The 17,158-nt window shown below is 42.8% G+C and overlaps 2 protein-coding genes across 5 annotated transcripts in view; one reads left to right on the top strand and one right to left on the bottom strand.

Annotated features, from left to right (window-relative positions):
• The window catches only part of LOC126873135 (heat shock protein beta-1), a 24,405-nt gene extending 11,916 nt beyond the window's left edge, over positions 1 to 12,489 (top strand). For all 4 annotated transcript variants that reach the window (XM_050633715.1, XM_050633723.1, XM_050633706.1 and 1 more), the window contains 2 exons: positions 15 to 201; positions 10,737 to 12,489. In XM_050633715.1, the coding sequence (XP_050489672.1) occupies positions 15 to 201; positions 10,737 to 10,931 (382 nt within the window). In that variant the 3' untranslated portion in view covers positions 10,932 to 12,489. The remainder of the gene's footprint in view (positions 1 to 14; positions 202 to 10,736) is intronic.
• On the bottom strand, positions 11,227 to 17,158 carry LOC126873084 (nischarin). Its single transcript, XM_050633590.1, has 3 exons — positions 15,874 to 17,158; positions 15,144 to 15,456; positions 11,227 to 15,060 (listed from the first exon to the last, which is right to left on the bottom strand). The coding sequence occupies exons 1-3, from the start codon at positions 15,999 to 16,001 to the stop codon at positions 14,074 to 14,076; spliced, it is 1,428 nt and encodes a 475-aa protein (XP_050489547.1). The 5' UTR covers positions 16,002 to 17,158; the 3' UTR covers positions 11,227 to 14,073.

The raw sequence follows: 17,158 nt of genomic DNA, 5'->3' as shown, positions 1-17,158 counted from the left end.
GTTGTACCTTTCAGCACTACGACGCAGAGCACTCAAAACAGCAGTTCTCTGAGCCCCCAGCATGATTCGGCCTGGCTCGATGGCCTGAACAGCCCGCTCATCCAGGACGAAGGTGACAGCAAAATGCTGAAGCTCCGATTCGATGTCTCCCAGTACACGCCGGAGGAAATCGTTGTGAAGACCGTGGACAACAAGCTGCTGGTGAGTACCGTTTGCGTTCTTCTTCTCTGCGTTGATAGGGTGCCTCGTTGCGTTGTCTCCTGTTCGTTTCGTCGTGGAAAACACGCAACCGTCCGCAGGTTTCCCATTCGGTCTCCCGCGTAAATTTATTTTCCTTCGAGGTTTATTTAAAAAGACGCGTAGATACCGATAAACTCGTACGATATTTCCAAGGTACGATGTACGATCAAAAGTTTGTTCGAGAAGACGGTATTTTACGCAAAGTTACTTGTTACGTCTGCGACTCGTCGTGGTACGCGCTTATTTTCCTCTCTAACGCCGCTTGTTGCACAACTTGGCAACCGCCGAATCTGGCCCGTTGTTTTATGCAATCGGCGCCGTACGTCTAGATACGTACGTGGAATACCGTGACTTCTCGACGAGTCGCATCGAAAATTGATCGAACAACACCGCGTTTCCAAGGCTTTTCTCAATAGATCATAGAGAATAATCTCTGGTTAAAATCGAAAGCTTCGTATATTCTCCTCTAACAAACGACGCTAAGGACGGGACTCTTATTCGTTAAAGTTTATTTCGAACGCGACGAGAGAGGAAATGACGACGACGACGACGAGGCGGCGACGCGAAATATCTCGCGCGCGTCTAGCCAAGAATGGCGAACAGGAAGTGGCGGAGAATTTTTTACGCCGGTTTACTGGCACTCGCTACTCTTTATGAACGACGTGGAACGTTGTAATTGCTCTTGTTACGTCACTTCCCGGCAGGAAGTCGGCTCCACCGGTGTTAACGCCCCGTAAGGGCAATTCTCGTTACTTAAAACCGCCGCGCGTCTTCGTAATTAAGTCCGGCATCGCTCGCGTAGCGGGTAGCCAACCTCTTGGTTCATCCAGTTGCTGCTTGTTCGCTTCCACTGGAATACGCGTAACGTATACGCTCTTGAAAAATCGATTGGACGCGCGTAAGAGAATTTACTTTTTGGCAGGAGAGCGGCAAGGGAGCAGCCTCTTTGTATTTTTTAAATCGACCGGGAACGACGTAGGCCGAGATACGCTTTATCTCGTTTGTTTATTGTTTCCGTCTTCTTTAACCTTCCTTTCTAACCAACCGAACGTTTCGTGACGCGATGTATACGTTTCTTACCCTGTCCAAATATTTACCTGTTCTCGCCGCTTCCATGTTCCACGGTTTTTCTACCGTTCACCCTTGCATACAGAAGAAGACGAAAGTGTACACTCGTGTCTAAGCGATCAATTTCGAAGAAATCGCGCAACAAGAAATATCCACTGTCTCGAATAAACGAGTTTCGCGAAGTACGCGGAATGGTCTTCCGAATCGCGAACGGTGGAAAGTTCGACTCGCGATTAACGTTCCGATCGCGGATGTCGATTAACGTTTACAAGTCGATCTACCATGAGAAAATTAAGAAGCGATAAGCAATTAGAAATTGACGAAAGCGCGCGGACACTAACGAACGATAGGGTGCGTCTGGTCGATCGATAAAACGCGATACGAAAGGAGATTTTCGATACGGTAGGGTACTCGCAAGAGGAAGAAAAATTTACGCAGGAGGTTTGACCAGGAGTTGAGAATTTTCTCCGAAGCTCGTGCGCGCGTTCAAGTTTCTTCTCTCTGGCTGGCGTTCCCGTCGACCCGAACGGAAATAACTCGCACCAAAAATAAGTTTACGGTGCTCGTCACGCCGCGACGGCTTGGAATAACGTTGGACCATTATGGGCGCTCTATAGCGATCATTTTCCAACGATATGTCACTGCCGCTTTAACCTCGACTTTGGCTTTTCGAAAAATTCGAATTTCTTTCTATCGAAACTCGATTGTTACGGTATAGGCATTACGCTTCTCTAAAATCCAATAAACGTTGGAATTTTTTACTTCGACGAAAGTGGAAAGCGGCACGAAAGATTAGCGCAGCGCGAAAGGCGTACGAAGCTTTTCGAGGAACGCGGTGGAAAAATCGAATCCTACCGTTATGCAAACTGGGAAGACAGGGTCGTTGCACCGTGATAGTCTGCCGGCGTGCAATGCAAGAAAGATCAAAGTAACGGAGGATCGCGTATAGCGTGCAGTATATACACCCACGAACAGGGACGGCTTTATTCCGATTTCCTCGCTAAACAGCTGGTCTGGCTCTGATAAACGTCGACCCTCTGTTTTTTCACTGCTCGGATCTCGAAGCGAGACAATCACGGAGACGGCTGGTTATTAAGGCGCCAACGCGATTAACTTCTCTTTCCGTTTCCCCTTCTCTCTCTCTCTCTCTCTCTCTCTCTCTTTTCTCGTCAACATTTTCTCCAGCACGAGTTTTAATTAGGTTCTCTGGAAGCTTCGAAAGCTCGAGTATTTAGACATCTTTTTATCATTTCAAGAAGGGAACCTCTCCGTATCGTTGATACCTTCGATCGCACTTTTCCAAAGCTTTCGAGTCCAAAGATATTCCCGCATCGAGAACGCTAAAGTATCGTCGAAGCGATTCAACGATCGCGTTGCATAACGAAACAGGCTCCGAGTTGCTCGCGATCTTAGCCCATTACGCGTCTCTGGGACGTACGGAGATGCTTTTTTCGGTAAAGAGCAACGAGCGTGAATCGGCGCCATCTTCCTTAACCGGTCCCGCTCGAAGGGGGCATTTTAAAGAACGGCTGCCGTCTGGAAACAGGTTGACCGCGGTTTTATCGTGGTCAAGGTCTACCGTGAATTCAGGTCGGCTCTGCTCGCGTATCACTGTCCTTAAAGGGCTGCTCCAAGGACGCGTTCCGAAGGATGAGCACCGGACCGAGCGAAGAATGCGATCTCTGCTTATTGTGTAGCACGATCACGTCATGCTTGCTCGATAAAGTACGGCTCGGACAAATAGGAGCAGGGACCGGTTTATTCAGCGGTTTTGTTCGAACGAGGAACGCGGTGGAGCGGCCACTTGGATGAAACGATTGCGAAACGCGTGGCGTGGCGTGGCGTGGCGTCGTTCGTTTGCCCGTTTCTGGCAACTGGATCGTCTCTCTCTCCCGACAAGAATAGACCCGATCGATCTTCCATAACCACCGATGTCGTTCGCTTTCGATCTGCGATCTATAGACACGACGCGGTTGTCGTTTCAGTGACTGCAAACGCTGCTATGGGTGCGGGGATCCTCGTACCGAGCAAATCGTTTTCGCTTTACCGTCCTAATTTATCGAACGTTGCCTTGGACGGGCAAAGTCGTATACTAACGGGGATACGATGTCACCGAAGGGTTACTGGTATCGGTGAATTCGAACTTGGTTATTTTTATCGGCCTTCACCATTACGCTGATAGAACGCGAGACGAAAGACGAAAGAAAATTATCTAATCGAATCGGTCCCGTTTCTTAACGTTATTTCGAGAAAGTGCCTTATTTCCAAAGATATTAGTTGCAGTTTTTTTTAGAGTATAACATCGTTCTAACAGAGTTCTTTCGAGTAATACGTTTTATCTTAGCGAACGAGAAGCTCGTTACGAAAGATGACACGGGAATGGTAATAAGAGTAACTGTAACGATGCCAGAGCACGAAACGATCATTAATTGCAGACGATTTTACACTTGCGTAGAGTCTCAAGAAAACGTACGATCGAAGAAAGGTTTATATCGAAGCACGACGAAACGATTCGACGAAGATGACACACAGTGTGCGATTATTTTTCACGATGTACACTTTTATGGTGGACGCGCGTTGGTCGAAAATTTGGATCGCTAACGAAGTTGTTAAGGAAACACGACCTTTGGTTTTTTCGGTCAAGGAGAGTGTGCCATTAGACAGCCCGGAAAGGAGTCTTGCGTTACACCGACGCTTTAATTGACTTTCGAAAGCTCGCCGGTCGGCTCGAGAACGCCTCCCGTTTTACGCGTTGCTGCTGTTTTCACGGGAAGAAGCAGAAGCGGGAACAATGTCAAAATTTTGGTGGCTATATTTAGCTTCTGAGTCACAGCCACTTACTTGCGTTTCTGCACGTTCGAAATTTTAGTTTCTTCGTCGGGATATCAAACGCCAACGTCGTGAGAATTTGCAAAAAGCGTAAACGCGCGTCAAAATCTTCGAAGGTATTGGAAATTTACTATTTATCGTATTTATCGCGGATTTATAATTAGGCCGTGGTTCTTTTGGCGGATTAAACTTAATCGGACGAGTGAGAAATCCAAGTAAAAATTTACCTCGTGCGCGAAATATCGTAACGTTTTTGCAATTTTCTATAAATGAGTAAAGAACCACGATCTATTTATAGAGAATAAGAGGAGTCTGTCGTTTTTTTCTCGATCAACTATACATTACTATCGCGGTACAGGATTTCCTTTAGGAGAGATCTTGGATAACTTTCATCGAGATAACGTGGAAGAAATCGTTACGAGATAGTCGAGTAATTAACGCGACATTCGTGCTTTCACAGTCTCCGGTTCCTCCACTCCGCGTTGCAATAGTCGTGGAAGATGTTCGCTTCCGGAACGTGCAAAGATTGGAGAGATTCGATGGAGAATTCGCATCCGAGTCGAGCCGTTACAGCGAGTTGGTCGCCGTTTGCGTAATCCTCGCGGATCCGGTAAGACGATCCTCGCGTTGGAAAGCTTAGATCCGTGGCAGAGTCGAGTTACCGCCAGTTACCAGCCACATCCATCCGTGTCTCCCTTCGCCTTGCCATTTCTCCCAGGTTACCCTCTGTCTAGGATTACCTGCGGCTCCACTGCTCGCTCGCTTTTCGTCTTTTACGGCCAGCAGCCCGATCGATATCGCCACCAACTCCAGCAACACGGAACAGAGCAACGCCAGACACGCCGGAACACGTTTTTCGTTCTTCCCCGGCTCTGTGCTTGGTGCATCGATTCGCTGGGTCGCCGGTCCGCGTCTATCGAATGCTCACAAGTATCTTTGAAAATCTTTGTGCAATCCGTATGATCGAAGGGTTCGCAGAGAGACAGAAAGTTAAACGTTGAAACGCGTTGCTGAAAGTTTTCCTCTCGTATCGTTTCTTCTTCGAGTCTCTCGATCGTTCGTAGTCGAACGATCATTTTCTACGAATCTTCTGTCAGATCTGGAAACCGTGTATCGCCAGAGGTTCGATTCATTTTCTATGTCTTTACCTATTTCAAACGTTCAATCGTTCGTCCGTCCAGACCATTTAATTTCCTAGAAGGCGTATATCGCTCCCTTCGAAGCAAAACTCCAATTTGAATAAACGAGCGGATTAAACGACCTCCGACTCTGTCTTCTTTGTTCCACGAACGAGAAAGTCGAGGTGAAAGAGTCGCTCGAATAACGCGTTGGTTGTGCACCTTGTAATTGTATTAAATTAACGAAAGGCGGAGTAACTCGAGCTGCTCTGTCCGGAGGAAATTTTCTTTTCGTCGTAACGTTGTAACGTTGTAACGTTAAGGACGCCGAGTGACTGTTACCGTTAAACCTATCGATCTTACGATGTGCGGTGCGCGCGACGTTGTAGCACGGTCGTTGTTAATAGCGAAACTACGCCTCTGTTACGGGTTCTCTATAACCGTAGTTCGAGTTACAGATAACTATCTGTATATACGTTTTGTTACAGGCGATTCGATGAAAATTCGTTAATTTCTTCGCTGTAACGCCGCTAGAATTTCTAAAGCTCTTTTCTTCTTTTCGTAAATTTTCTCCGATCGAAGAAGGCTCAAAAGGCAAAGTGCTTACAACTTATCTCCGATTATGGAATCATCGCGATAGCCGGTTTCCGCGCGAGCGGCTGATCGGCGTGGAGGTTGAGACCACCGGTACTTTCACGCTCGCTCCGTGTGGCGAACGTTCGAGTTTCCAAGCCGATCTTCCGGCTCTAGAGCGACGGTCGTGTTATTATCGCCGCAACGTGCTCCGTTTGCACGTATATCCTGTCTCTCGCGCGTGTCCTCGACGGACATTTGCCTCGTTCCGACCATATCCACTCTTTTTCCTTTCTTTTCTTTCCTCTGTCTTTACCCTCCCCCCCCCCGTGTTCGTACCTCGTAGAAAAAGACGAAGGAAGAAAAGAGCGTGCTACCTCGAGATCGTAGCAGGCTGGTTCCCTGCCAGTGGCCTGCGAATCTTCGCTTTCTTGCACCAGTTGTTCCAACGAAACAGCTCTTGTCCGCGCAAGCTGTAGCGTCGCGGTCGACGCCGTTTTACCGCGTAAGGGAAACAAGAGCAGCGAGAAATTCAGCGTATACGATTTTAGAAAGTGGCAACGGTGTGACAAAGGGGTGGATATTTTGTAATCCATCTCGATTATTTCTCTCGAATGGAACGAGAAATACGTATCCGATTCGAACGATCCGTAGAGCGATACAGATCGATGGATATTCGCGCCGTCTAGCGGCATCTTCGATCGATGAAACGCGATCTCTCTCGAACGAGTTGCGTAACGACGCGTATCGACGAGGCGTTCGATTTGCCAGACCTTCCTCGACTTCTCGCAAGGTTAAGGCCGGGTTATTTGGTTCGTTGGCAGGCGGAGAACGCGCGGGCAGATCGAATTGGTCCAAGAACGAGAGCACCGCGTCGCACGGAGCCTCGACATCGCCTCGACATCGTCTCGACATAGCCTCGGGTCGAGCCGAAACGCAGCTCGTTAACTCGGTGCGCGTAACGCAATTAGCGTGACCAACCTCGCCCACCCTCTCGAGCGAGCGTTGCTGCTCGCGGGTGCGGTCAGACGTATTCTGCACTTGCATTTTTCCACGCCGAACCCATAGAGGTACTTGAAGCGTATCCCTTTGTGCGCATACGCGTGTGCAACGCCTCTGCCCATTAAAATACCGCTTGGTCCTTTAGATCTGTACGTAAACGTGTACGTTGTCGCTTGGCCTTTCAAACCGCTTCGATACGACAAGGAAATTTTACGTCGAAGGAGTGGAAAAGATCGTTCGATCGAGTACCCGTAGGAGCGTCGCGGCTCGATTCTTCCCGGCAAAGTAAAACGAATTAATCGATCGAAGTTGTCGTACGCGTCCAGAACGAACGTTGCGATCGACGACAGAGTTGCGTTTAGGTGTTCGTTAGCTTCTTTCCGATTAGGTTCGAATACTCGTGCGAAAAACAAGACAAAAGGCCAAGTTCGAAGTTACGTAAATGTTCGAGCATCTAATCGTCAGCCACGGAAATAAAAATATACGATGTAAGTTGGAGAGAGAATCGTAATTGCGTACTTTATTTACCGCGATACGAGTGCCCGAGGTCGTTGCAACTGAAGTAATCTACTTACGGGTGAAAGAGAACGACTCGACGACGTGTTGGCGATGCGGCGCGACGTTCCAAGCGAGTAAAAGTTTTTCGGAAAGCTTTCTTCCGCGTCTTTGGATGCCGGAGAACGTCGTTGTCCGATGCTTACGCGATTATACGCGGTTGTTCCAACGACGCGACGTTCCCTTACTTTTCCTAACGTGGCGTACAGAGGCATTGTTCGCTTTTCGCGTTTCCATCTCGATCGGTACTCGGAAACGACGCGCGATCTAAGAACGCGTAATAAAGTATAATTATTCTTAATTAGCGTTGGTTACTTTTCTACGGTCATCTAGTATCCAACGTACGATCGATATCAAATCGATGGAACAAATTACGGCGAATAACGTTATTTCGAATTCTACCGTATTGTTACTCGAACTGCGTAAAAATGAAAGAAAAGCGCAACGTGATTGCGGAAACTTGCTTTGTTACAAAAATCGACGATGTACGAGAGAAGAAGAGGATGCCGGAGGAGGAGGTAATTGCTCGATACGGGAGATAAATCGTGCTAGCGTGTAACAGTACCTAAATACGTCGATGACGCAGTCTGTATCGGTTCTCTATCGTGACGTAACGCGCTAATAAGATTCATTTATACGAAAACCCGTAAGAAATGGCCTGTCGTGACACAATATTTACATGACCGCTGCTCGAACACGGTTGTTCGATGCTACACGACTGCCTGATGCAACGTCTATTTTTAATGCGTCTGTCAGACGTATTAGCTACCGGCTAGCTAGCTGCTGTCCGATTGTACAAATCGACGAGAACAGATATAGGTAAACGCGTTGATTTCTGGTAACACGATCCTCCGAATAATTCCAACTTTTCATCCAGGCGAATAATTAAACGATATAATCGATTAAACAATCTTTTCCCTCGTTTTATCGTTCGTACCTGGCAGATTGGCAACTTCTTTGAAATTTAGAATAGAAAAGATTTACTCGTTTCGTATATTCCGGGCCAAAACTATTCGTCCCTTCGCGTTCTACCGATAATTTCGGAAAAGCCATCGATATTTGAAAAATTTTCGTAATATGACGTTATTGTCGTACGTTCGACGAGTGCTGATCGAGACCTCTGACACTGTCAGTCGTTATCCAAGAGTGCGCGAGTTTTTCCTAAGAACTACGCTGCATATCTTGCTCGCTGTTTCTCTCTCTCTCTCTCTCTCTCTCTCTCTCTCCTTCGCCTCAAGTTTTCCACCGAGATACAGACTTGTTTCCGCTCGCGTTTCGCCCGAACGGTAAATCGCACCGTGTACGGCTGCTATATCGGAGCGGAGTCGATCGACGGTATCCGAAAATCGTTTCGCGACACAGAAGGAATAACGACGAAAGCGGTCACGCGATCCTGCCGAGTTCCGCAAACTCGTAGATTTCTCGATGAAAGAAACTGGATATTTATTAACGTATAGCCGGCGTACTATACGTAAATCGTAAATACCTCGTTGTTGCTGGCACTGACGCTAGATTCTCGAGTTGGAATACCTAAAATTAGTCCGCATATTTCGTACACGCATCATCGAGCGATACACGTATCTTCCTACGCTAAAGAGGCAACGAGCGTCGCATGTCGAGAAAAATCATTCGGAAACTACGCAGGTATCGGATATCGTTGGACGATCGTTGGCTCGATCGCCAAAGCGATGGTGAAACGTTGGCAATGGCGGTGCGTACGTACTTGGCAAAAGTACGTTTGAGTTATCGTTACAGGTGGCACGGCATGCTTCTCGGATCGTCGGTGGCAACGAAGCTCGAAAAGCGTTCACCGATCGTCGTTGACCAAGGAAAAGAGGAGAAAGATATCGGGCAAAAATCGTCACCGAGTTATAATATCGTATTTCGTTGATCGATCGTTGATTCTACGTGGTTGTTCGCTTAGCACGTATCTGCCGACCTAGAAACATCCATCGTTACGAATGAATTTTTATTTGCTCGCGTGAACCTTTGGTTCGTGGATCGATCGCTACGTCCGCGACGGAACGAACGTTTGGCGTGCCCGTGTCGCGAATCGCGTTGCACATCGAACGACGTTCGCGTTGCTCGTATCTGACGGTAGTAGCCAATAGATAAAGCGGAGACGGTTAGTCCGCGATAAAAAGCTGCGATCGATCTTCGTTCCTGGAACCGTGTCTCTCGCGCTTTGCTCTCAAAACTGATCAACGGGATACGGGTAAAGCCTCGAATACTTGGAGCGCGATACATCAAATTTCGTTGTACGTCGTTCTAAGAAATCAACCATCGAGAAAAGTCGACGCAATTTTCTAAATATCGATTTGGAGACGCGCGTGGATACGGAGGTGGAATTCGTGGCGCCCTTCGGCCGCCATTCCCATCCGCTTATTATTTTAGCCTCGATTCCTTCCTTTTTCCACCCTTTGCACGCCACCTTCGTTTTATCACGAGGCTCGACCGGTAGTGGTCGCCGGCCAATCAGAGTCGCGAAACGTCCATGTATTCCGACTTTATCGTCGTCCCCTTCCATAACCTACTTTCTCCAGGCGCCCGTATTACGAGACACGCAACCTCTGTCTTTTTTACCCTCGATAGCTTCGAGAGGGAAGCTCGCCCTTTCCGCTTCCGAACACGCCATGCCACGAACGCTCTGAATTATTCAACGGGCAATTGTTTGCCTACGAGCTTCGAAAATAACGTTTACGGATTTGATATTTTCGCATTATACGGCAGAGAGAAGCCAAAGTTGAAAATTTCTGCCGTGCTGCGTACCTAGTAAGACGAGATACGATCGATTTTGAGAAGCGAGCACGTTTCACTGCTATACGGTAGACAATATGTGCTAAACTATATGGCAGACGAGATAAATATCGAAAGTTAGTTAGTTAGTTAGTTAGTATGCGTCAACGTTACTCGCTTTTAACCCTTTGCATTCTGAACAGATAACAGCGTCCGAATAAAATACGTTGCTAAAACTACCCTCGTGCGTTCTGTGTTATCGCATCCGTTGACCAACGAGCGGAACAATGTCGGTCGTTTTTAGCATGCAGCTCGCGTGATCGCAGAAATGGGTCTGTCCTAGCTGATTTATTAATACGAACGCGCTTAATCGAACCGACGACCTGAATTCTTGGCCTTCTCTTGGCTTATGCGCGCTACGAAATCGATGGATTTCCCGGGAAAAAGAATGTCGGTCGATTCGCTTGTACTAAAATATTTTTCGTCCGTAAGGGAAGAGAAGAAAAAAAAAAAACTACTAAGAAAGAAGCTAAGACGGTAGAATACAAGGAGCACGTATCGTGCGAGAAAATTGTTACTTTTTAAATCGCCTAATTTTCATTTTCGTGTGTCCAGGTCCACGCGAAACACGAGGAGAAGACGGAGAGCAAATCGGTGTACAGGGAGTACAACCGTGAATTCCTACTGCCTAAGGGAACCAACCCCGAGAGTATCAAGTCTTCGCTGAGCAAGGACGGCGTGCTCACCGTCGAGGCTCCGCTTCCGGCGATCGGCACAGGCGAGAAGCTTATCCCGATCGCGCACCAGTAGACGCTCGATCGACCGGACGAATACACGACGAAACGGTTCTTAAAACTCCCTTCGAAATTCCATGATTCGTGTGTCCGTCAGATCGCTCCCTTCCTGCCCTTTCCATCGATTCCCGTAAGTCCGTTTCTCTCTTCCATTCTTTCCTTTTATCCCCCTTTCTTTTGCTTTTTCTCCGTTTTTTTCTCTCTCCACTCTTTCGCTGTGAACTTTCGGTTTCCTTCTTCGCTGTTTACTCGAACGGTTTACTCCACTTAAATCGAATAAATTCTATGCTTTTTTCAGTTTCCCCCCCCCCCCCCCCCTCCTCTTTTATTTTTCTTCGTTTCCTGATTGAAAAACGATCGAGATTATTCGGTATTTAAATTTCGAGACAAAACGTGTGATAAATTACGAGTATAAAACGAGAACTAGCGGGAAGGCAAGGTTCGCAGCGAAACACGCTTACTTACACGCGCAATTTTGAAACTTAGTTTTTCACTCGAGTCTCGAATATGGCACGAGAAAGCGTATCTCTCTTCGAGGAAACAAAACGAAAACGTTCGTTCTAATTAACTGTTTTACATCGAATAACGAAAAGTATCCAAAATTTTGCCCCTTTTCGCGAATTTCTTCAAACGTTGCTATCCGATTTGACCAAGACCGACTGTAACTTGAAAGAGCTACGTAGAAAACGAGATAATCGAACGTCGATGAGACACGAATCCTTTATTCGGAGGCTGTAGAATGTAACGAGCACGTTCGACGTCCATCAAACGAACCGCCTAATTTTGTATAAAAAAAAAAAAAAAAAAAATTACTGTATAGGTGTTTGATATGCAGTGTCTTTTTTGATCAGCTTTTTGTCGCTTTGATATACACACACGTGTGTTTATAGGATTGCTATCGATCGATGGTAACTCCAATCAGCTGGGAATCGATCGGTAAAATTAGCATCGAAGATCGTAGTTCGTTACGATCAACGAAAAGAAGAATACATATATTATATATAAATATATATATTTATATATATATTTAACGATTGTAATGTTAAGATATAAGCGACGCGTAGGCGTCGTGTAACGTGTAGGAAATCAAAGATATTTGATAAGTTGTTATTCTTCCTTTTGGTATCTACCAACTTTCTCGACGCTTTGATATGACACTTTCTTTTACGAAGTACGTAACACTTTTTCTCGGAAACGCGCATTGCCTTTAATCGAATCGTTGATAGATCGTGTTTCGTGAGAGGCACGAATTAGGGAAAAAAAAACATTTTTGAAATTTCGAAAACTGTACATCGCAAGGTTTATCGAAAGAAAAGCTTCGATCATCTGTAAAACGATAACTTACAAATGTGTTAGTTTTTAGGTGTACTACGTTAAAAGACTATAACACGAGAATGCTTAAACTATGTTAAGCATTGTAATGATTATTATTATTATTATTATTATATTATTATTATAATATTATTATTATTATTATTATTTATGAATATTTTACTACTATCGAGATACGTATGATGTTTAAAAGGTAATGCGAACTATGTGGAAGTTTAAATAAAAATAAACTTTAAAAGAGAGTAACTAGTTTCTCCAAGTTCCTTGTATCATCCGGAATAGAAGTAGTATAGAGTTGTAAAAATTCTAACAAAAAGATATAATTCGTTAATCACAAATTGACAAAAAATTTACTAACAAATTATCACAGTTTATTGATTTTGAATTCTTTATTAACAAAATATTTAATCTTCTTATGTACATATATGTAGGTAGTTTGTGTTAAACCATTATAAAATTGTTACATCGAACACGTTACACCTTTCAAAATAACGTCGGCTTAAAAGTTTAAACAACGAATAACAGCTAATAAATCTGCGGTGATCGTATCCAATCGGAAATTTCTCAGAAATAGTCGTATCGTCGTTTGTATCATACGCGTATGATACGGCCAATTTAAATAACGCATTTACGAATACATAATAATTGATATCGTTTAAAATAATTCATTGTTCGCAGAAACAACGATTCCTAAAATGAATCTTTCTTATTTCTAAATTGCTAATTACTTACATTGATTACGCAAGGTATAAATAGAGTTTGAGAATCGCTACGTTAATCATATCCGTTGATATAAACCAAATTCTCTGATACAATAAATTATAAATAAATACTAATCATCGATTTATCCGATCTTCCTATTTTGCATTCCGAGTTTGTATAAAAAATATATGACGATAACACGCAATATACAATTTAAAAATAATTATTTACACAGCAGAATCTTGCAAATTTCACTTTTACAAAGATAAGTGGCACGTTATCCTCCAACGGACAGACTGTTTATCTTTTTAACCTCTTAGGTACGATGCGCCACTATATAGTGGCTTTCGCGGATGTCATTTTAGATTTCGAGCTCAATATGTCGCTTGAAAATAGAAAACGAAGAGCAATTTGATAAACACTATTGCCCTATGAGTATTAAAATTGTGACGTGGGTCTATGTGTCGTATCGTGCTTTAAAATATATCGCACTCAATTGTATTATCAATTATTAATGTAAATTATTAAAGCACATACATCATATCTTTAAGAAAACTTGTAATTTACGTATCGTACGTATCGTTTACGCGTGATTCGCGTCAAACTCCGCTGTACAGAGAAACCGATCCGCACAAAATTTAATCGTACCTAACAGGTTAATTACCCCGTATTATTTGATCGATAGATCGAATAAAGACATCTAAGGCTTACGATCTAAGACTTAATAGATTAAATAATAGATTATTATTTTGGTACACGTATTATACTGATTAGATTATCGTCATATGTTAAAAGGTAATATAAAGCACCGACGCGATAGATCGATAATAAATAGCGTATAAAAGAACTATAGTTCTGATGTTCGCCGTTTTAAATAGAATATTAATTTCACTTACAAGGGAACCTTTTCATCTAAATCAATTAAATTGTCATTCCCACAGTAGTATCACTTGGTGGACGGGAGGAGGGCAGGGGGGAAATGTATATGGGTATCCTTGGTAGCTTTCGCTTCATCAAAATCTAAATGCATGAAAAGGTTCTTTTGTGTTTCAGAAACAATTTGGGTCAATTATAAAAATTCATATCAAAGTGTTCTTTAAGGGAATTTATCGTTTCAAGTGGAATCATAATTTACCGGATCCTATACATATGTTTGGAATCTCCGCGGAGAACAAAGGCGCATCCGATGCGGTGAACGTTGGCGATTTTCCTTCTCTCGCAATGCGTAACGCTTGATGAACGGAAACGGTGTCCAGTTCTTTCTGATTTGGTTTTTCATTGTCTAAACAAATATCTGCAGCCCTTTTGCCAAACGGTTCTAACACTTTCACCCTGTAGTCGACTATCGTCGACACTGGATTTCCGGTCAATCTCAAATTCTCCAAACAAGGTAGATGCCCGATATTCTTTACTTCTTCTATCTTCTCGATACGATTGCAACTCACGTCTAAACCCTCCAACGAATACAATTTCGAAAAGCTCGATAACGAGGTTAATTTGTTCTGGGACAAGTCGATGTACACTATATAACCGAGTTTCGTATGCAGATCGTCTGGTAGAGTTGTGAAATTGTTCGACGCTAGATACAATTGGGACAACCTCGGTAAAAGAGTGACGTTCGAAATTTCAGATAGTAGATTATTATTTAAAGTTAAACATTCTATTTGAGGCAACAATTTAATCGCTTCGTCTATAACTTCTATTCGATTATCGCTGAGATCTAGGTGAGTGACTTTGAACCAGACATGAGAATCATTCGCATTTTCAATATTTTTGTGCACTTCCTCGCACATTGCCAATTCCACGATAGTTCTAAGCTTCGTGTTGTTTACTTTTAAATATGTTACCGTGTCTCGAAGGTTGCCCATGTGGTATATTTTATCCACTGGATACTGATTGATAGTTAGATCTTCTATGTTTTTGAAACTTGACAGTTCGATGGACAATGCGGAAGAATATATATTGCTGGTTCTATAAGGTTCCGGGCTCCCTTCGACGATCAAACCAGTTAGATGAGAATTGAAATCCAAAACGTGACTGAAGTCATATTTCCTGTCAACAACTTCGATCGGTGGACAGGGTTGTTTCAATCTCTCGCTGATCGCATACAACTGAAAGGGAACGGCTATATTATACCTTAATCGAAAGCATGATAAATAATATACGTATCGTTGGTTTAACTACGTATAGTCACCTGTATTAGATTAAACTTGTAACTTTTGGACTTTTGTAACAAATTATTACCCTCTGTAAAAAACTCTAAAGCCATACTTTGTAGTAGGAAAAATATATCGTATATATGCATATCCAGGAATACAGCTAATTCTCTAGGCATCGCTTTCTTTAAATAGTTATACACTTCGTTCAGATAGATCTCCAAGTTCAGTCTACGCTTTTCTACAAAAGCTTCGCATTTATTTCCGATAAGCTTCTTTGGTGGCAATATGTCCTTCTTGACGTAATTCTCTGAGACAAGTTTATCGTGAAGCTCCGCAAAATCGTTGTACCTGCAAAGAAAACGAAAAAAAAGATACGCAAAAGTAAAGATTCCTTTTCACGTATTAAATTATTCTGATTGTTTATGGTATAATGTCAAAATTTGTCAATACATAAAAACGACAATAATAAATGTAAATGTGTAATATAGTAATCGTCAAAAACCTATCGAAAAACAAATTAGATTTTATTACATTTTAGACTAAATGACTAAATGAGACTCCTAAATAAGTAAACGTATATTTATCTTTTTTGTGCGATAAATCTTTTGATAAAATTCTTTATATTAAAAGTGAAGATAAACGATCACATGCTATAACCGAATCGTTTTTGTTTTTTTTTTGATAAAATACAATACTAGAAACAAGACGAGGTATACATCGAAAATCTGCGGAAATTCTCGCAAATAAAAGATATGAATCACTCACCTGTGCTTGACAGTCCATTTGATCGAAGCAATCCTAACCTCGATGCAGTAATAAGTGATACCGTCGACAGTGTCAGCCGATGGTATCTTAATATGCACATTTTCCTGGTTCAGCAAAAGACACGCCATCCTTGCGAAACGTTTTGGTAATTGTCCGCTGAAGATGCGACAAGAGCTGTAGTTGGTTGTTATAACCAAGAGGTTATCCCAAATCGAGACGAGAGCTGCCAATATCAACTGTTTTGCATCAGTGGGAGGGATGTCTCTTATCTATTTGTAGCATTGTACTGTCTTCGCGAATATACCGCGTTGCTCTTTTTTATTGGTCCAAAACACAATAAGATTTTATTATACGAATGTTCATATTTTGCACTATCAGGCACTAACCTTCCTACGGAAGAAGCATAGAAAAACGTACTCGGTGCTACCACCTTGCGATCAAGTTAAGCACTGACCCGAGACAGACTGTACGCTCATACGCCCCGCTATTCTTTCCGACAGGGGTTCTCAGATTTTTTACTTCTTGAGAATTTTTCTCGATAATATAAGCAGTCAGCAATTTCCTCCCTGATATAAGAGTATCGGCCAGAATTTTCGTTCATATAACATCAAGTGTAGTTTTCCCTAATTTTCATCTTATTGATTATATCGATGATCTTTTTTTACAATTTTTACATACTCAATGGTCGTTTGTCATTGGTCTGTCATTATGTACCAAATAACATGGAATATAGTAGAACTTTGTCGAACACTTTACCGAAACGAAATATTGGATAGTGTTCATTTATTTGAACGTGAACTCTAATTATATGAAATATAAAAAATTGTAAGTAGTAATTAAAATCGGTGAATTCAGTGAGAAGTCAGTGATATCAGAGAATTTATTATGGAAACTGTTTGTCCCCTGATAGATTCATATAAATGATATTTTACTATATATTATAAGTATCGAGTTATCAATAAGTTACTATTTATACTAATGGGGAAAAAATGTATCTGCACAATTTACATGTAAAATAAGTTCCAAGTAATACTGAAATCGATTCTGTTTCTCTTTGTACATCGCTAAATTAATCGCTATGTGTAGCGTGTTTGATTATTTACAGTAGTATTGGTAACTGTGTAATCATGTGGTGATAAAAAGAGGAGCGAATTAAATATTCACTTTGATTATCGCTACCGAAGCAATATATTCTTTTTATTTTCAATTATCTTTGTTTGCCTCGAATGCTTAGGTTATAATTAAATTAATAAAATAAATTAAAAGCATAATAAAGAAACGGGTA

The sequence above is a fragment of the Bombus huntii genome, chromosome 2 (genome assembly GCF_024542735.1).
Source record: "Bombus huntii isolate Logan2020A chromosome 2, iyBomHunt1.1, whole genome shotgun sequence".
NCBI lineage: Eukaryota > Metazoa > Arthropoda > Insecta > Hymenoptera > Apidae > Bombus > Bombus huntii.
Note: the sequence above shows the minus strand (reverse complement) of the source record. Positions and strands in the feature narration are given on the sequence as shown.